Source organism: Neodiprion virginianus, chromosome 3 (assembly GCF_021901495.1).
Source record: "Neodiprion virginianus isolate iyNeoVirg1 chromosome 3, iyNeoVirg1.1, whole genome shotgun sequence".
Lineage (NCBI taxonomy): Eukaryota > Metazoa > Arthropoda > Insecta > Hymenoptera > Diprionidae > Neodiprion > Neodiprion virginianus.
In genome coordinates this window covers 27,911,747-27,928,257 of record NC_060879.1, presented here as the reverse complement: position 1 = coordinate 27,928,257, position 16,511 = coordinate 27,911,747, and the positions used below count along the sequence as shown (strand labels likewise).

At 41.3% G+C, this 16,511-nt stretch overlaps 3 protein-coding genes across 12 annotated transcripts in view; 1 reads left to right on the top strand and 2 right to left on the bottom strand.

Moving 5' to 3' along the window:
• Nucleotides 1-5,050, top strand: part of LOC124300402 (FMRFamide receptor) — a 28,507-nt gene extending 23,457 nt beyond the window's left edge. For all 5 annotated transcript variants that reach the window (XM_046754480.1, XM_046754479.1, XM_046754478.1 and 2 more), the window contains exon 5: nt 253-5,050. In XM_046754480.1, the coding sequence (XP_046610436.1) occupies nt 253-867 (615 nt within the window). In that variant the 3' untranslated portion in view covers nt 868-5,050. The remainder of the gene's footprint in view (nt 1-252) is intronic.
• A 3,142-nt stretch (nt 5,051-8,192) lies between these two features.
• LOC124299626 (uncharacterized) lies at nt 8,193-10,760 on the bottom strand. Its single transcript, XM_046752891.1, has 4 exons — nt 10,690-10,760; nt 9,365-10,199; nt 9,198-9,260; nt 8,193-8,476 (listed from the first exon to the last, which is right to left on the bottom strand). The coding sequence occupies exons 1-4, from the start codon at nt 10,758-10,760 to the stop codon at nt 8,339-8,341; spliced, it is 1,107 nt and encodes a 368-aa protein (XP_046608847.1). The 3' UTR covers nt 8,193-8,338.
• A 795-nt stretch (nt 10,761-11,555) lies between these two features.
• LOC124299887 (uncharacterized) overlaps nt 11,556-16,511 on the bottom strand; it is a 45,625-nt gene continuing 40,669 nt past the window's right edge. For all 6 annotated transcript variants that reach the window (XM_046753300.1, XM_046753303.1, XM_046753301.1 and 3 more), the window contains exon 2: nt 11,556-14,877. In XM_046753300.1, coding sequence (XP_046609256.1) covers nt 12,313-14,877 — 2,565 coding nt within the window. In that variant the 3' untranslated portion in view covers nt 11,556-12,312. The remainder of the gene's footprint in view (nt 14,878-16,511) is intronic.

The following is a 16,511-nucleotide window of genomic DNA, read 5'->3' as shown; positions in this document are numbered from 1 at the left end:
TGACAAAAGCAGGTAGAGCTGAAATGGAAAGTTGTAAGGATTTTAACGGTAAACTGTGAGTTAGGTTTAAAGCAGCATACGAGAAGCTGATTCCTGTGTGTTTGAAAGTGGAACACGAGGCTCGTCTAAATGTAAATTTCACGAATGTCTCGTACTTTATTTATCACAGTTGGTACAAGGTGAAAACGCGTTATTATCAGAGCTTTTTATAGAAGAAGTAGTAATCCAGGCGTGGAACGATTATTGTTTCAGGTGAGAAAGGCAAACAGAGAGCTGCAGAATCTGTCGCATCACCAGCGGAGAGAAATTGGTTTGGCAACAATGCTGTTGTGCGTTGTGATAGTCTTCATAGTTTGCAACATAATACCACTAGCGACGAACATCTGCGAAACCTTTTACAACAATATACCGATGTGGCTGGTTCAGATTGGAAATCTAATGGTGACGATCAACAGCAGTGTAAATTTCATAATCTACGTGATATTCGGTCGGAAATTCAAGAGGATCTTTCTCAGGTTATTCTGTAGCTCTCACATATTCGGCGCGGGTCGAGACAGTCCGGAATTTCCTACCAACGACGAATCCGTCGTGACCAACGTTACCAACATCGAGTTGCGAAACTCGATACGTCGCTGTCAGGTGCACAGGTCGAGCACGAGGAACAGCAGGAACAACAACGTGCACCTCTCCAACGGCAATTCTCACTCCCGACAATGCCCCAAACCCAAAGTGTGGTCGGCCACTCCGGCACCCTGCGTATATTATCCGGCCCAAAGCCCGGCGAGGAGTCCGAGTCAAATGTCACGAACCCTAAGTGGGCAAAACGGCTGGGACAAGAACAATGTCATGGAGACGGTGATCCAGTAGTCGGGGAAAATCCGAATATTACGACACCGATGTCGATTCCGACGCCCCCCCCAAGGACTCTGCACACGATTCTTCTTCTCGGCGGTGTCAGCTTGACCCTCTTGGCAATGCGCGCGCTGCAAATAGCACCTGGTAATAAAACGCGGGGAGAAAAATATGTCGAACCGAGTCGCGATGGTACAAAGTAGAGAATGCGGGAATGTACGGAGTAAGAAGAGTAGCCGAATTGCTTTGTGGAAGAGAGTAATTTTTGTAATATTCGAGACAGGGTGAGGATCGGTATAATATCCGACTGTAACGAGAGCTTAGAGCATTTGAACGAAACGGCAAGTATTTATTGGGAAAATTCGCCAACCTTCGCAACGTTCAACGATTTATGTGAAAATTTGTAGCTTGCAGTCTTTGCCCATTGTCAAATAATTGTCTCTAAAATTGTGTATGCAGCATTATTCCATTGTCGTGGGATTCGGAGGAATTCGCAGTCACTTTCTTCCTTCCTTTTTCCTCACCTGGTAGGTTGACCTTTAATCTCCACGTGTCGAAATCCCCGCCCTATTTTCAGGACAGCAAGCTGTGTCGAAGTCGCAGAGAAGTCAAATGCGATATTTGAAATCGATGCATATATCGGAGTCTGGCAGACGACAAGGTGCGTGAAAAAATAGAATTTCTTTCTATTTACTATTTTGACGACAAGTAGAGGCGCCTGATATCCCCAGAAAAATTTATTTTTATGTTCAGTAGTTCTCAACTCCGGACTAAGCGTTGATTACTTCACTCAACTTTAACACGGGAAGCACATTCAAAAAATCTCGTCAATGAAGCAGAATTTTTTTCAATGTTACGCATGCGGCATGATAAAAAAAAGAATCACACGCGAACGCAATTATCAGGGACCGCTAATTCTCATATCTCAAATAACACTGCCCGTGCACATATATGACCGGATTCTTCATGTTTTCCTCTTCTTCTTAGTCAATATTCATAAAAATCTAACCGGCCTCAAGCACATCTATAGAAAATACGCCCTCCGCATATGATTGAAAAAGTTTTCATTGGATCTAAATTCCATATCAAAGAATTTTCAAACTGTACCAACTTCAGCGAGTCTGAATATAAATATTAAAAAATCTTATTTGTCCAGTTTCACCGTCGGACCATTTATAACGCTTTGTTCAAATCCAACGAATCGACAATATGACGGCTAGCCGCGAAGCTCGAGGATAAATTTGCAGTTTCGAATAAAAGTCTTCGTCCGAACAAGGTTGTTATGTTCATTCTATGTTCGATCTATGAAAAACAAAAAGTTCACACAAACCGCACTCCTCGCTGGGAATTTATAGTTACAAATATTTTATAAGCGTAACGTATCTACGCATGTAGTAAGTCTTTACTTATATACAGCTTCGTATAAATTTTACGTGGATATCTGTAAAATATACTTGCCGTGCTATTTATTCACAGCGCTAACGTAAAGAGGTACTAAATCACGCCAAAATCGTTATAAACTTGGTAACGATCCACTAAATAGACTGATTTTATGTTCTATTATAAATTATCTACATACGTACTTCTAGCTCGGTTATTACACCTTACTACTCGATACTATATGAAATGAATGTTTTACGTAACGTGTCATGCTGATCATCGTCATCATTCGACGCGACACTTGTGTCACCATTACACGTCTCTGTATATTAAACATGTAGTGGATCGCACAGCGGTCAGTTTTTCTTCAACAATCGTTAACCGGACGCACGCGAAGACAGAGAAAATTTTACAGAATCATTCGGAAACCAGAGAATTTTTTCTGTAGCTAAAACTGTGAGAGCAAGACCTTGAAAAAAGAACAGAACAATATTGTCACGAACCTACTACTCCGAGTTTACGAAACGTGAAGCCACCACGCTCGATACAAAAACAAACAGTATTATTATGATTATTATCCAAGAATAAATAAAAGATAAATCGAAAAAGTAATAATGATTCAGCTAATTGTAAATAAGCATGAGAAGTAAAAGATACGTACTGCATTAAAATATAGATGTGTATGTCATATATATAATTAGTAATACGTGATTATAATTACCTTATTGAAATTTGATCCACAAGACAATTGCACACTTTGTGAAACGAGACTCGGTTCATTTGATACTTCATTGTGCACCGTATGAGATTCCGTAAATATGATAGCATTGATCTCTATTCGTTCCTACGAGTACGCATCAATTAATATTATAATTTTGTACATACTATGATACATAAATGTATATTGTTTTTATAAATTAAGTTTATAAAAATTATAAGAATCCAATCTTGAAATATAATATATATACATATATATATATATATATTATATATTGTGTAAAGCGTGCCGCTAATGCTACCTCAAAAATCATGCAGTTAGATACGGCACCTTGTAAATAATCAACTGAAAAACTCAAACCGCGTATATAAATATACAGGTATATAGATATGTGATGTATCAAATTTGAAAATCTGTTGGTGGGTGTCAAAAAGTGCAGCGTAAAACGATATATTCTAACAAAGAATTAATAACCAAAATCTCGTAACATTACATTCAAGACGCAAAGCGCATGCCATACTGTTGTTTAATGATTGTGAGATGTGTGTCGCTGGATGATCGAATCAAAATTACGGTCACTTAGACGAGACATATAGAAAAAAAAAAAAAAACTCTTCACCTACCTCAGCGTATGAATGTTAATTAATTATGTGGTCAAAGACATGTCTAATAAGATGAAAGGTCGATAGATGCGTCGATATGTGTCCTGCTAAGGAGATGGGGTACAACAATTTGTCTTTTATCTGTCAGTGTGATACAAATTCCTGTGTGATCGCTAATAAAGGAAAATACTCTGCGGAGGTAGAATAACCGCGGGGAAAAAAAATCTCTTTCTTGTCATTCGTTCGTCCATCGTCGCTAATTGCTTGATATGACGCTTAATTACGCTTTCATCAAAGGTTCAGAATATTCAAAAGGGTATAAAATTTTAATAATTCGAGAAAAAATAAAACGTAAATATATATTTTACAATATAGATATGAATTATATGAATATATTGTACTGTATCGGTATACGTGTATATATATATAACACATATACACAGAGGGAAATATGAAACGCTCTCATATCTGTATAAAAGAAATCTAATATCTTTTAGTCCTAAAATTTCTATTTCTACTATCAGTACCTATATCTAAATTAATTAACATAGTGAAATTGGCATTAAATTTCGCGCAAAAGACTCAAGGTGTTAAATCAAAATGGTCTACATTAGATACTTGCTGTACTTGAATTTACATAATCTTGTGTGATCCCAACTTAAATTGTGTAATGGTAAGTGAAACTATTGCCTAAAGTTATATTCGACGACCTTTTCGCGGATTCGTGACACAGGTGCAATGGCGCCTGTGCGTAGGCAACACTGTTTTAATTCATGTATGGCTAGCCAAATATTGATCACAAAAAGTAACTCGGATTGCCTAAAAACAGGCGGATTCAGACTACGTGAATTCTTTATAGGTATAAATTCAGTGCTCATCGTCGAAAGACGACAATTCATAAACCCTGAACAAGAGCTTTGAGCCATTATGAACCTGCAATCGTTAATTCCAATGGCCTCAGCTCGCATTAATGATGAGTTATTGCTTACACGTAATAAGAACTGACAATGGCGTAAGACTTTTTAAGTAACTTTAATTCGTTAAGTGGATGCCATAGTCAGTCTTTACCAAAAGAGTAAAATATCACTGTTTTTTTACCATTATAGAAGCGTACACAACACGGATGTAAAAATGCCGCGGTCAGTGCAGTTCTACATGCAATTCGAAGCAAAGACATCTAGAAACTTTGTCATTTCCTGCGCGAATAATAATTCAATTACAGAAATATATATTTTTCGGATCGTTGTTGCGCGAAATAAAACTTCTTTTGATTTTCTTATTTAGTACTGCGTGTAGAGTTGCGCTGATCGCCGCATTTTCACAACGGTGATGCGTAGACTTTGATTATAGTAAAAAACAGCGACATTTGACTCTGTCAGTAAAGACCGACGATAGCATCCTCTTAATAAAATTTTATTTCAGTTCGTACAGTTTTAAATTTTGTATTCGGGTATAAGTATCAATGTATATATATATATATGAATGAATATAAGTAATTTTCAAGCTAATATTACAAAATTTATCTCAATTATTCACCGACATTAATCCAGAAATACTCTCTGAATTTCATGATCAACTGGGATGAATACGTAAGTGAAACGCCGTTAAAGGCGCGAACAGCGACGTCGAAAAAATCAGGGTATCAAAATCAAGTGAAATACGAAGAGGATCATGAAATTGCTGAAACCTTGTTCTCCGAGAATTAATAATCTGTCAAGGTGTGAGTCAAACTATTTATATCATTTAAATGGACTCCGCTCCTACCTAGTGTTTAAAATTAAATTGAAACTCTGCTTCCTCCTACTCCAACATCGAAATAGCTTGAGCTTTTGAGCTGATTTTTTTTTTTTTTATTTCAATAGCAGAAAATTTGACAGGGACTAGAAACCATGAACCAAATAATCTCAGTAATAACTTGATCGCAGAATGTAGAAACGGCATGTCGTAGAATAGAAACCATTCAATCACTAAGTGTAAGTATAAGCTTATTACAGACACGGTCTAGTTTACTGCAAGTCCAATTTTTGGCATCATCATGTGTAATATCTTACGTATAGTTACGTCAGTAACTGCGCGACATGACAAATGAACCGCAACTCTTATTTCAAAATATTTTCAAATTATGCACAAAACAGACTAAATAACACGTGTAGGTCTACTGTAAAAAATATTCAAGTCTATAGTTCAGACTTGTATAGAACTGCATTAAGTTTGCACACATTTTTACTACAATTGTGGGACAAGGTGTATTTATAATTTATTCCAGTAACGTTCTTATAAATTGCTCAATATTCTATCCTAGATTAGCTGTGGAGTTCAGGCGATGTAAGCCGAGTAAACGGAGTTTTCTTTACATGAGGCGCATATCGTGTGAATTGCATGTCTCCAGGCGTCTGTAGCTTGACTGTGAAAAGTTTTTTAGTATATAACACGTACACGCTTTGGATACATGAGACCTTGCCGCGTAAACTAAATTTTTTGTAGCCCATCTGACAGACGTCTGAGACAACATCGCTACGTATCTCAAATACCGAAACAATAAAATATCTACGATACAAGTTTTGCAGTGTACAATGTACATAAATATGTACTATAAATGTTTTAATTGCATTGCAACTTGAATGCTTTGAGTAATTTATGAGGATGTTATATTTTTCGCACATGTCAGTTCAACGGGCGTTGGTGACAGTTGGACTAGAATGACCAAATACGTCGCTATCGATCCGCCAAGCTGAAAACATACTTCTTATTAAAATTCCTATAACGTACGTTCTTATGAGAACATTCATAACAGACTTTCCTCGTCGGTTATTATTTTCAAATAACGTTCAATTGCAGCAGATATTCCAACCCTGTCATCGGTTACTGATTGACTGAATTTCTTGTTCAAGGTACAAACATCTCACGAATCTAAAGATAAAATCAAGAAATTACCCTCATCGATACTTACACTCTGTACCAGCGCAAGATCCAGTTGAAAAAATCCAAGGGGTGAAAAATGAAGCTGATAATGTATCAGTTGATGAGAAAAAGAAGACACCTGGTACATAAAAGACGATTCAGGTTCATTCACGCCTCGCAAACACACTCAAGAAATCGAAGTTTGATTTTGCAAGCAAATATCCCTTACCTCCAAGTGTAAGTCTTCGCAGTTAGCAGTCAGAGAGTTGAGAATCTTCGTGGTCTCAGTCGCCTAATGTAACAAGTAAGCTCGTCGAGAAAACGCAGAAAATGATCAAGCTAAGTACATGACCTATCGGTATCAGATAATTTTTAAAAACAGCGTGGATAATACCTGCCTGTGCGACGGTTTGATGACAGCAATAAGCTGCGTATACGACAACAGCGAAGCAATACGCAGAAGCGACGATGGATGTGAATATTCCGTTGGTATCTGTTTTTTCGCAGGGTGAAGTTTGGGATCTGAACAGAGTGTACAAGGCGTTAACCGTGAACATAAAATTTGCCGGAACACAAACCAGCATTTGAAACCCGAAGGCATCCATGATGTTTCGCGAGATGAAAAAGAGCTTGTTATGAACGACGCGAAGCTGTTGTGTCAGTTTTATCTCGTCGAAAGCTACGCCCTGGGAATGGACTGGTCCACCTTGCAGGCGCTTGGCGATAACTTCCAAGGTGCGATTAATCAACGCGTAACGCTCACCGATCGAGACAACGAGGTTGCCGAAAAAAGACACTACCACATTGGTCACCAGCCCGGGATATATGGAACTCGTCATATTGAAAATGCTCATCGGATCCGATCGGCCAAAGCTCGCAAGCAGTATGCCGAAGAGTCCCACTGACACTGTTAGGCAAATTAGTTGCCTGATGACCATCGTTCTCAAGTTTAATTGTCCGGAACAAACTTGTCCCAGCTCTCGGTCAAGAGCCGTCAAGGATGAAACAACTTCCGTGTAACGCGCGTGGCCCACCAAGTACCAAATGAGAACGTGAATTAGCAGGGCGTTGAAATGGACCAACGATATCATTTGATCAACGACGATCGGTAGGTTGGTAACTATCTCTTCGCCGTGATATTGAAAAACGTTATCGGTCGACAAATAAGCTATCGTTAAGTACGTAGAGGACACTGCAATTGTGTAAGCTGCTCGCAGTTTTCTTGATTCCGCGTTGCAGTGGCTGAATACCACACACGAGTATCGATAAGGCCACAAAGCGGCGAAGAAGCCGGTCGGACGAAGGAGTTCCCGAATTTTTTGACTCATGTTTCAGAGCCCGATGACTTCGCTCGTCTTGCGGGAAATTGCCTCTTCGCGGTTCTGCACTTGTTTGTTAATTTTTCAAAGTCAGCGAGCTTGTTTAGAGGACAGCTGAAGCTTTGGCCGTAGGCGTAAAAGCACCCATCCGTTACGTAAACACCGGTGGCTAGTGTTGGACAAAGAAACCGAAGTTTGCACAGCAGTCAGCCCCTTCGTCACTCATTAATGGTATTCGTAATAACCATTGTATTTCATTTTCTACGGGACTTTGGCGGTGGGAGAGTCGTCTAATGGCCGATGACGATAAGTGGAATGAAAGCCTTGTGGCTGAAATCTAAATGTCAGCATTAAATTGATTGCCGCGATGTGAATATATGTATAACGTGAATCCACGAATCCAGCAATCCCACCGCAAGGTATGAAAACAACGTATTGTTAGAGTGAAAAAAATTTAATAAGGCTTTAATTTTGTAGACAAGCCCGAACCGTAATTGCGAAATTTGATTCTGCGTGTTACTCACGTGTTCGAAGATCTTTGATACAACCCGAAAATCGAACTTATTTTAAGAAATATTTGATCCACGGTTGATTGAAGAGTTAACGAAGTTATCTAATCCCGAGTCATGCGAATTTGGACAATTCTGTGGCACCGTTCCTATTTGAATTAGAATAATCAGGTATGTTGCAATCGTTTCAACAATCTGTAACAGATAAAATCAGATTATAATACAAAGTGACTTGTGCAAAGCGTGCATAATTAGCTCTTTATTGCTAATCCAGCGAGCGACAAATTTTCGGTAATAATTATGCAAAAATTAGATTGAAATTTCATTGGCAATTAGAAAAGTGATAGTGCGTACGATTATATGTGTAGGCAAAGTGAAAATCATCAATTTTTTAATGAACTAGCAACGATAAGAAATTTTATACATACGGTTTCGACAAAAGTTAGATCCATGTTGAAGAATCCACACGCAGAAAAACTGAGATCGTAGTGAATCAGCTGGAGGGCAAATGTTGCGATCTAAACCGATTTAGACATACCTAGATTTCGATTTGAACATTCGAGTCTTTTTCTTTTAGATGCGACCATCACGAAGAAACTATGTTCTAAGAACGAAATTTGGAACTCTCGCGTATGTTCATGCAAACCGGTAATTGGAGTACATGAAACTTTCGAATGATTCTTAGGTGAAGTAGTTACTAAGTTTTTGGATAATTTTTTCCTCGCATTTTTATGTAGTAATTTTCATTTTCAAATAATTATCGTGAAATTCCAACTCTTGGATAATATTCAGAGGAAAATACCGTTTAACAGATTTTCGATTTACTTTAAAAATGACAAGACGACGTACTGTGTAAATTTTCAAACGCCGACTGGATATTGGGATAGTAAATTTTACAAAACGCTTCTCGCCTCACCTCTAGACATAAATTCTCATCGACTACGGTGATCTCTTGTATCAGAGCCGCAGTTCTCTTGGCCTGGAAAATGTAAAATAACTCTCGTTCACAATTATAACGAGTCGAAACGAAGAGGTGAAAGAATATGATTATTTTGCGAAGAACAATTACGATACTACAATTACCTGATCGCATGTGCAACTGCAGCTGAATGCGGCGAAGTAAGCTGGGCCAAGCTGCAACGAGAAGAGAAGAAGATAGGCGAATGCCGGCAAAGACGGAAATCCGCAAAGCGAGATATTCGCCAAATAGAGCTTGTAAAGTTCTCCGATGGCAGACATCAGAGTTATAATGCCGAGAACTAAAAGCTGGAAATTAAAAGCCAACTGAATATCCTCGGCTGCGAAGAAGAGCTTGCGATGAAGAGCACGAAGTTCTCGTACAGCGGTAACCCATTCCGAAACGATTTGCCGAGTGTTCGTCAAGTCGTAACTGTGTTCCCGCAAAACCGTCTTCAGCACCGAGTTAACAGCCTTGTAGCGATCGCCAATAAGCAGGACCAGAGAAGCGAAGAACCCCAGTGTATAAAACGTAACGAACTCGTGAAAGTGTAAAAAAATCGAGCGAAATATCGAGAGCTTCGACGCTTGTGGTTCGTTGTAATTCACATCGATCCAGATTATTACTCCAGCTGTTACCAGAGGAGCACAGATGAGAATGATGAGTTTCCACGTGCTTGAATTCCGGCTTGGACATTGTCCGAACTTTGACAATTTCTCGTCGACTGTTGCAAAGGTCGAGATTACACGATGAACTCGACGCCGACCTCTGGTTATCCAGATGGTTACTAAAAGCGGTACGATTAGTGCGTCAATAGCTATTACGAGATAGTGAATGGCCGTAGAAACATCGGTCGGCGTTTCTGGTCCGGACCGCGTGTTGGATTGGTTGTGAAAATATAGCCATGTCGTTAAATAGCCGGTAATTGCTGACGTGCTGAAAACCACGGCAAAGGATAAGCTGGAACCCATCCAATGAAGATAGATCCAGCCGAAGTATCTGATGGGCCAAAAAAAATCCGTACGCCACGATATTTGGAGATTTTTTATAACACCGACGTGGAACATGCCGATGAGTGATAAGCGCAGATTTGAGAAAAAAGTTACAAAAATAAGTATCTCGAACAGAGCACAGATCATTCGCGTGCTTCTCCGTAACTATTGAAATTACGACTGAATGTTCTTTGTGGCAAATATCGATGTATTTCCCCCCACTATTCTAGGGAGTTTGTTTGACGAGAATGATTGTAGCAATTTATTTTCCACGAGTTTACCGAAGCATTAAAGCGTGAAACGTTTTCGGAGCTTCGACGAAAACCTTTGAAGCGATTAACTATGCTCTACTGTATCCTGTAATATCGGGTAATAATTACAATGTACGACAAGCTTTAAGCCGGTCAATTTTTAGGGTGAAAAATAACGCCAAACTGTTACGGTAATTTATTACTTACCTTGCATTTCGGTACGCCTGTTTTTCGTCAGCTATTAATGGTTGTAACAATTGCGTTCCAACTTGTTTCATCCCACGATTATTACCGTGGCCATAATTATACGCAAATAAATGTTTTCAACGTTTGCCGACATCCACAACTGGGAAACTGTCTGCATAATTCATAATTGCTTAGAAGAAAGTGAATTGTACTCTTGGTACCTGCATGAACGGTTGCAATAACAAGCTTGTAAGAATACAAGTGAGAAAGAAAAATACTGTTTTACGTCATTATTTAATTGTAATACTGTTTTATTCTTAAGCTGATTGCAATATATGCCAAAAGCTCTCTATTTCAGAGATCTACTATATTCAAATTGAAATTGCTAGAAGCCAAGACTACAATGATCAGTCTAAGAGAAGTAATTATTTTCCAAGTATTTGGGACATTAGAGAGATCCAGTTTCACGATAGGTATGTGGTCTTGCACCTTTATACTGTACATAAACGTAAGGTGAGTTTTTATTTTCATGGTGCAAATGCAAACAAAGTTAAGTTGCTTCGGGCATGTGAATCTGCTGGGTCGGTACTGAGAATCCTTCGAAAGATACGAGCAGACGTTATTTCAACAAGTATCTAATTGTTTTGAGTACTGTTGCAAAGGCTGTTCGCAGTTAGAATGCTACGCCAGCTACTACCTAAATTCTTTTATCTAGGATTATGATACGTTGCCTCGAGCCCAGTCAATTCCGGAAACTCATAGGAACCGCCTAGAATCTGCGTTCTTACAGCCGAAAAAACTCTCATTAGTCGCTTCGTGTCATTGAAAGCTGGAAGGGGAAAATCCAGAGATCGAGAGAGGTGAAAGTGAACGACCAATTTTCAGTTATCACGAAAGCTATTGTATTTATATTTTTATTTCATAACATATTTTCATAGATTTATAGTAGAATCTTGCTGTACAAAATTTCTTTAAATGTTACGTATAATTTATTGTGGTATAGGTATCTTCGTATAATGATATGCGTATTATAATTGGCAAATGAAATCTTAACAAGAAAAGCAAACCAGTCTGTACACATCTTGGTCGAAAACGATGGAACTAGGACCATTTTCTAAATTCCACCACCGCGCGGAAAAGATTCCTGAGGTATGTAGAATCAAGTTATCTGTACAAGGGTTCTCAAAACTTAAATACTACGCAACAGTGCGCGACCCTATAAGAATGATCGTTTTACCAAAGACAGTATCGGAATCACATTTTAAGTTATACATATCGTCAATCATTTCCTATCTCCTAGCTTTTATTTACACGCGTCTAGGGAAGTGATGAGAGTGTTACTTTTATTTTATTATGTTTTTTTTTTTTTTTTGTTCCTTTAGTTTTTTTTTTTTATTTCTAACGTTATTAACAATGATTTGAAAAGTTACGAAGTCAAAAACATAGAAATCATTTTCTTTTTTACAACCGCACACATTTCATAACACCAACCGGGCCTTCAGACTCTCAAGTTTACAATTTTATTTCTTGGAAGCGAAAAGTTTTTCAAACATCTCGTAACACCACCGTGAAGTTCAACGCATCTAAGACAGAAAGTTTTCTCAAGGTTTGCATAAAGGAAAATCTTTTGGACTGAAATCAACCTCAGACAAACGGACCGGTCCAGTGCTTGACGTGAGTGTGGGTGGAGCTCATCCCAGCCATCCCATGCCTCTCCATCACGGCAGTTGCTTTAATCTTATTCTTGTACTTCACATCTTTCGGCTTGAGCATGCTCTTGTGATTGCTCAGCAATCGGGAAGGAGTGAGGATGGATTTAGTACTTAGTCCAGTGGCCTCAAGGAAGTGATCGTAGCCGCAGTTTGTGTTTGCCTCTTTTCCCTTTGCAGTGGTTTCGATTTGCGTGGCGAGTATCAAATCGTTGAGCCGTTCCGAGCCGTCGGCCTCGGGCCGATCGGGGTCATCGAAGAGATCACAATCGTCGAGGTTGAACTCCTCGAAATTTTGCCTAATATCATCCTGGTCGTAGTCCAGGTGGGATTTCTCTTTGTCTTTATCTTTATCCTTGACCAGAGTTCGATCTTCAGCTTCGCCGATTTTGAACTCCTCGAAGTGTCGAACAATGTTGGTTACCTTTGGCATTCTTCCAACTCCGTCATAAACGTTGTTCAGGTTCTGTTTCGACTGAAAGGAGGACCGTAGACTATTGAATTTGTTTTTGTGGTAAAACCCGTTCTGCAATTCGTTGTTGTTAATTCTCGAAGATTTGGAGCTTTTCTCGTCGTAGGAAAGACTGCGAACGGTTTCCACCTTCGGAGTAAGAGAGAAATTGAAGAGTTTCTTGTCGTGCTCAGGCGTGCTGTCGCCCCCTCCCTGCTTCTTGTGCGTTTCATTGATCAAGAACGAAGGACTCGGTATCTTCTTCAATATTAAAGTATTGTTTTTGTACTGTGGCTTTGGTGGCAAAGTTGGCGGTGTCTTAAGTCCAGAGCTAGTCTCCGGCAGCGACTCTATTTCCTCGTAATCTAAATTCTTAGCGATTGTCAGTCCTTTGGAGCACATTTGCAAGCAAGTCTTCTCCTCGATGCGTTCCATCTTCAACGGTGGACTGGAAGTGTGAATCAACGAAGACTTCATCAAATCTGCACAACTCTTGAGCTTCTGAGGACTCGCGATCGGCGTGTCGCCCGATGCTTCGGGGTCGACTTTTGGCTCTATGATCACTAACGGTATCGCTTTAGATCCCTCAAAATTCACGTTTGAAGGACTAAGAACATCCGCCATCGTTTCCCTGGCCGACTCATCGATCGGCTGCACGCTCCTACCTCGGAAATCTCTCTCCGAAGCCGGGGACGCAACTCCTGACGCGTTAATCCCGTTGCGTTCCTCCACTTGCAAACCGTCTCTGTCAAGGGCATGATCCTCGGAACTTCTCCTCTCCATCTCGGAACCGACGGATTCAATGTCGGATAGCCTCGCGGGCTGAAAGCGAACGATTCTTCCACGGTGTTTGAACCTCCTTGGTACCGAGAGGACGTTCTCTTCCTCCTCCATGTCTCTAAGTAGGATTTGATTAACGCATTCCAGAACCGAGTTGTGCTTGCTATTCGGCTGATAAGCGCGGTGCCGAAACACTTCCTCACTGGCTTTATCCTCGTCGGGATCGCTGTACCAGTTGCCACTGTTCTCCTCAAGGCTCGGTTCGATCGTCTGCACGGCCTCGACGCTATCGGATCCGTTGTTGATGTTATTTTTCGTGAGTTCAGTCGACTTGTTCAGTTCTTTGTCCGGATACGTAGCGTTCTCGTAAACGGGTTCCTCGTCGGATATAAAATGGCAGTCCATGCCGTCATCCTTGCTCTCCGTCCTGGTGACTCCGTTCCCTTTGAGCTCTGACATCTCGGATTCCGTCAGCAATTTTTCCCTGATAGCCACGATATTCCGCTTCGGTATCTCCAGCCTGTCGTCCGCGTTGACCTCGTTGTCGCTGGACAAAAGGTCATCGGCAACGGCGATGGAGTTGCACCTGGTGGACTTGTTGAGCGTGGAGCTCGGCGACACGTCCGTACTTTCTCCCTCGCAGAATCCCTCCGTACTCAATATCGACGGACTGCTGTCCGTCGTCGTCATCGAGACGTCGGTTATTTCGCTCGATGTAATGCTCGTCTTTGATACGTCGCTCTCCGCGAAGCTGTGGGCCTTTCTCAGTCCGTGATCTTGGTCCGAGTCCTCGTTCAGTTTCGTTATTATCTCGCACTTTAGGGTTCTGATGTCCTTGCTTAGGCAGCTGTCGAATCTACCGCCGTCGCTCTTGCTCGATATGCTGTGACGATCGTTCGACATAATTTCCGACGACTCGTCCCTGTCGAGGACATCTTTGCACACCGTGTTGTCCCTCTTGCACTTTATGTAATTCTTCGTGTATCTCCTCAGCTTCGCTATCTCCAACTGCTGATTACGGATCACGTTGTCCTTCTCGCATAGCAGCTGTCGTATCGATTTCTGCTCCTGCTTCAAGCGACCCTCCACCACCAAGAGGGCCCGAAGTATTCGGGCGAGTTGTTGGTCCCGCAATGAACGCTCAGCTTCTTGGCCCGCCGTTCTGTGATCCAGCTCGCGTACCAGATCCCGGCACCTTTTCGTCGCGAGCTTTAACGCTTCTCGAGTCCTCTCCAATTCCTGCTTCAAGGACCGCACCTCGCTCTCCATCTGAAACGAAGAAAAACATCGGGTCGTTAGTAGTTTTACTCGGCGAATCTTGGCTGACATTTATCGGACGTAGAGGAATGGATACAGGCTATTGAGTCTGCCTAATTGTAAGACAAAAGGGACAACGAGCTTACGAGCGGACGCAAGATAACGCTGGAACATGTGCGCGTAATGCAAATTGGAGCTGCCTAGATAATGCCTGTAGTATGTGGGTAAATTATCATCCATTGAGCGGTAACCGTAACGCGTGGATGAACCGATTACCATAGATTGCAAGGACTGTTTCTATTATTAATCGACTGAAGCTGGCTGCTTCACGTATAAATCATACGCTACGACCATTATTAATATTTTCAATTTCATATCATGCCGGAGCTCGTGATTGACCGGTTAGTTTTGATTCATGTTTACCCGTAGATCACGCAACCTATAACTTACGGCGGAGGCGGACTTGGTTTGAATATTATTTCTCACTCGGTGTGGGTTATGCCTGCTGCTGCATCAAATCGTGACGCAACTGCAGAAGCGGTGGATAATTTACGTTCGATATCAAAACAAGCCGCACTCGCTGTCGCTGCAGGCGTCGATTAACATCGTGCGCGCCTGATATTCGTGTCTCGTTTTTTTTTTTTTTTTATTTATTTATTTTTTTTCGCACGTTCCATCGTATTTTCGGTCGAAAGCTGATAAAAAATGATTGCCGACAAGCCGGGTGTCTCGTTTGCAGGTGACAATAGTTCAGGCGACTTTTGTCACGCTGGCAAACAGCCGCCGTAGAGACCGGGTGGTGGTATTTCCGGACCTACTTGCACGTAGGTGAGTATATCTGGGCCCCGCAGAAAGAGCGTAAAGGCACAGCTGTAACCTATACAGCGTTGCTTTTAAGTCCAGGTGGAAGTCGAGGCAGTATGTGGCATTGTGCAACCGGATAATCGCCTGCGAGTCTAGTCGACGCGAAGTGGGGTTGAACCCCATGTTGAGCCAATTCGGAAGGGAGACTAACACAAGGCGCGGTCGCAACTTCCACGACTTGAACTTCTTCCGTTCTCCGGGGCCGGAAGCAGCCTCTTTTTACGTTTCATCGGACCGGGTTACCTGCTCGATTTATCCTCGTTTTCTCGCAGAGATAGGTTAAGGTATGGATAGGAATACGCGAACGACATGCGCCGAATCCGAAAATGGGTCGGCCGGCTGTCCCCAAACTCTGGCGTTACATGTGAGGTACAGGTACAGCGGCAAACGACCGTTCACCGCCCCAAGTGAGTTTGGCATTCAAAAGACGTGACGTCATTGAGAGGCAGCTGCCTTTAAAGATTTCAAGAACGGTTCTTTGGTGCCTCGGTGGCACGCGTCTGAATACCTATCCCCGAGTAGGCATGAATATTTATCATTTTTATCCGTGTGTGGGTCTGGCGACCGGAGCTGTTTGGCTTTGCGCGATGGTAAATGGTCCTGGAAGTATTTAGATATGGCGGTTCGTTAAAACAGAAAGTGTTGCAAGGAATAGTCTCCATCCGTTGAACGCTTGCTTTATTATCAGCGTTTCGTTAGTCGCGCTGGTTCTAAGCGGTATTTGAACAGGTTACTTTATACTGCAAACTTTTACTGCATAAAATTCCTTCGTTACTTTGGTC

What these genes read in the sequence shown, in the direction of transcription:
- LOC124299626 (XM_046752891.1), bottom strand. Translation starts at nt 10,760, where the DNA reads ATGAAACAAGTTGGAACGCAATTGTTACAACCATTAATAGCTGACGAA. An exon ending in CAGGCGTACCGAAATGCAAG is followed by an intron (nt 10,200 to 10,689) that starts GTAAGTAATAAA and finishes GATGGGTTCCAG; the next exon opens with CTTATCCTTTGCCGTGGTTT. An exon ending in GCAGTTGCACATGCGATCAG is followed by an intron (nt 9,261 to 9,364) that starts GTAATTGTAGTA and finishes TACATTTTCCAG; the next exon opens with GCCAAGAGAACTGCGGCTCT.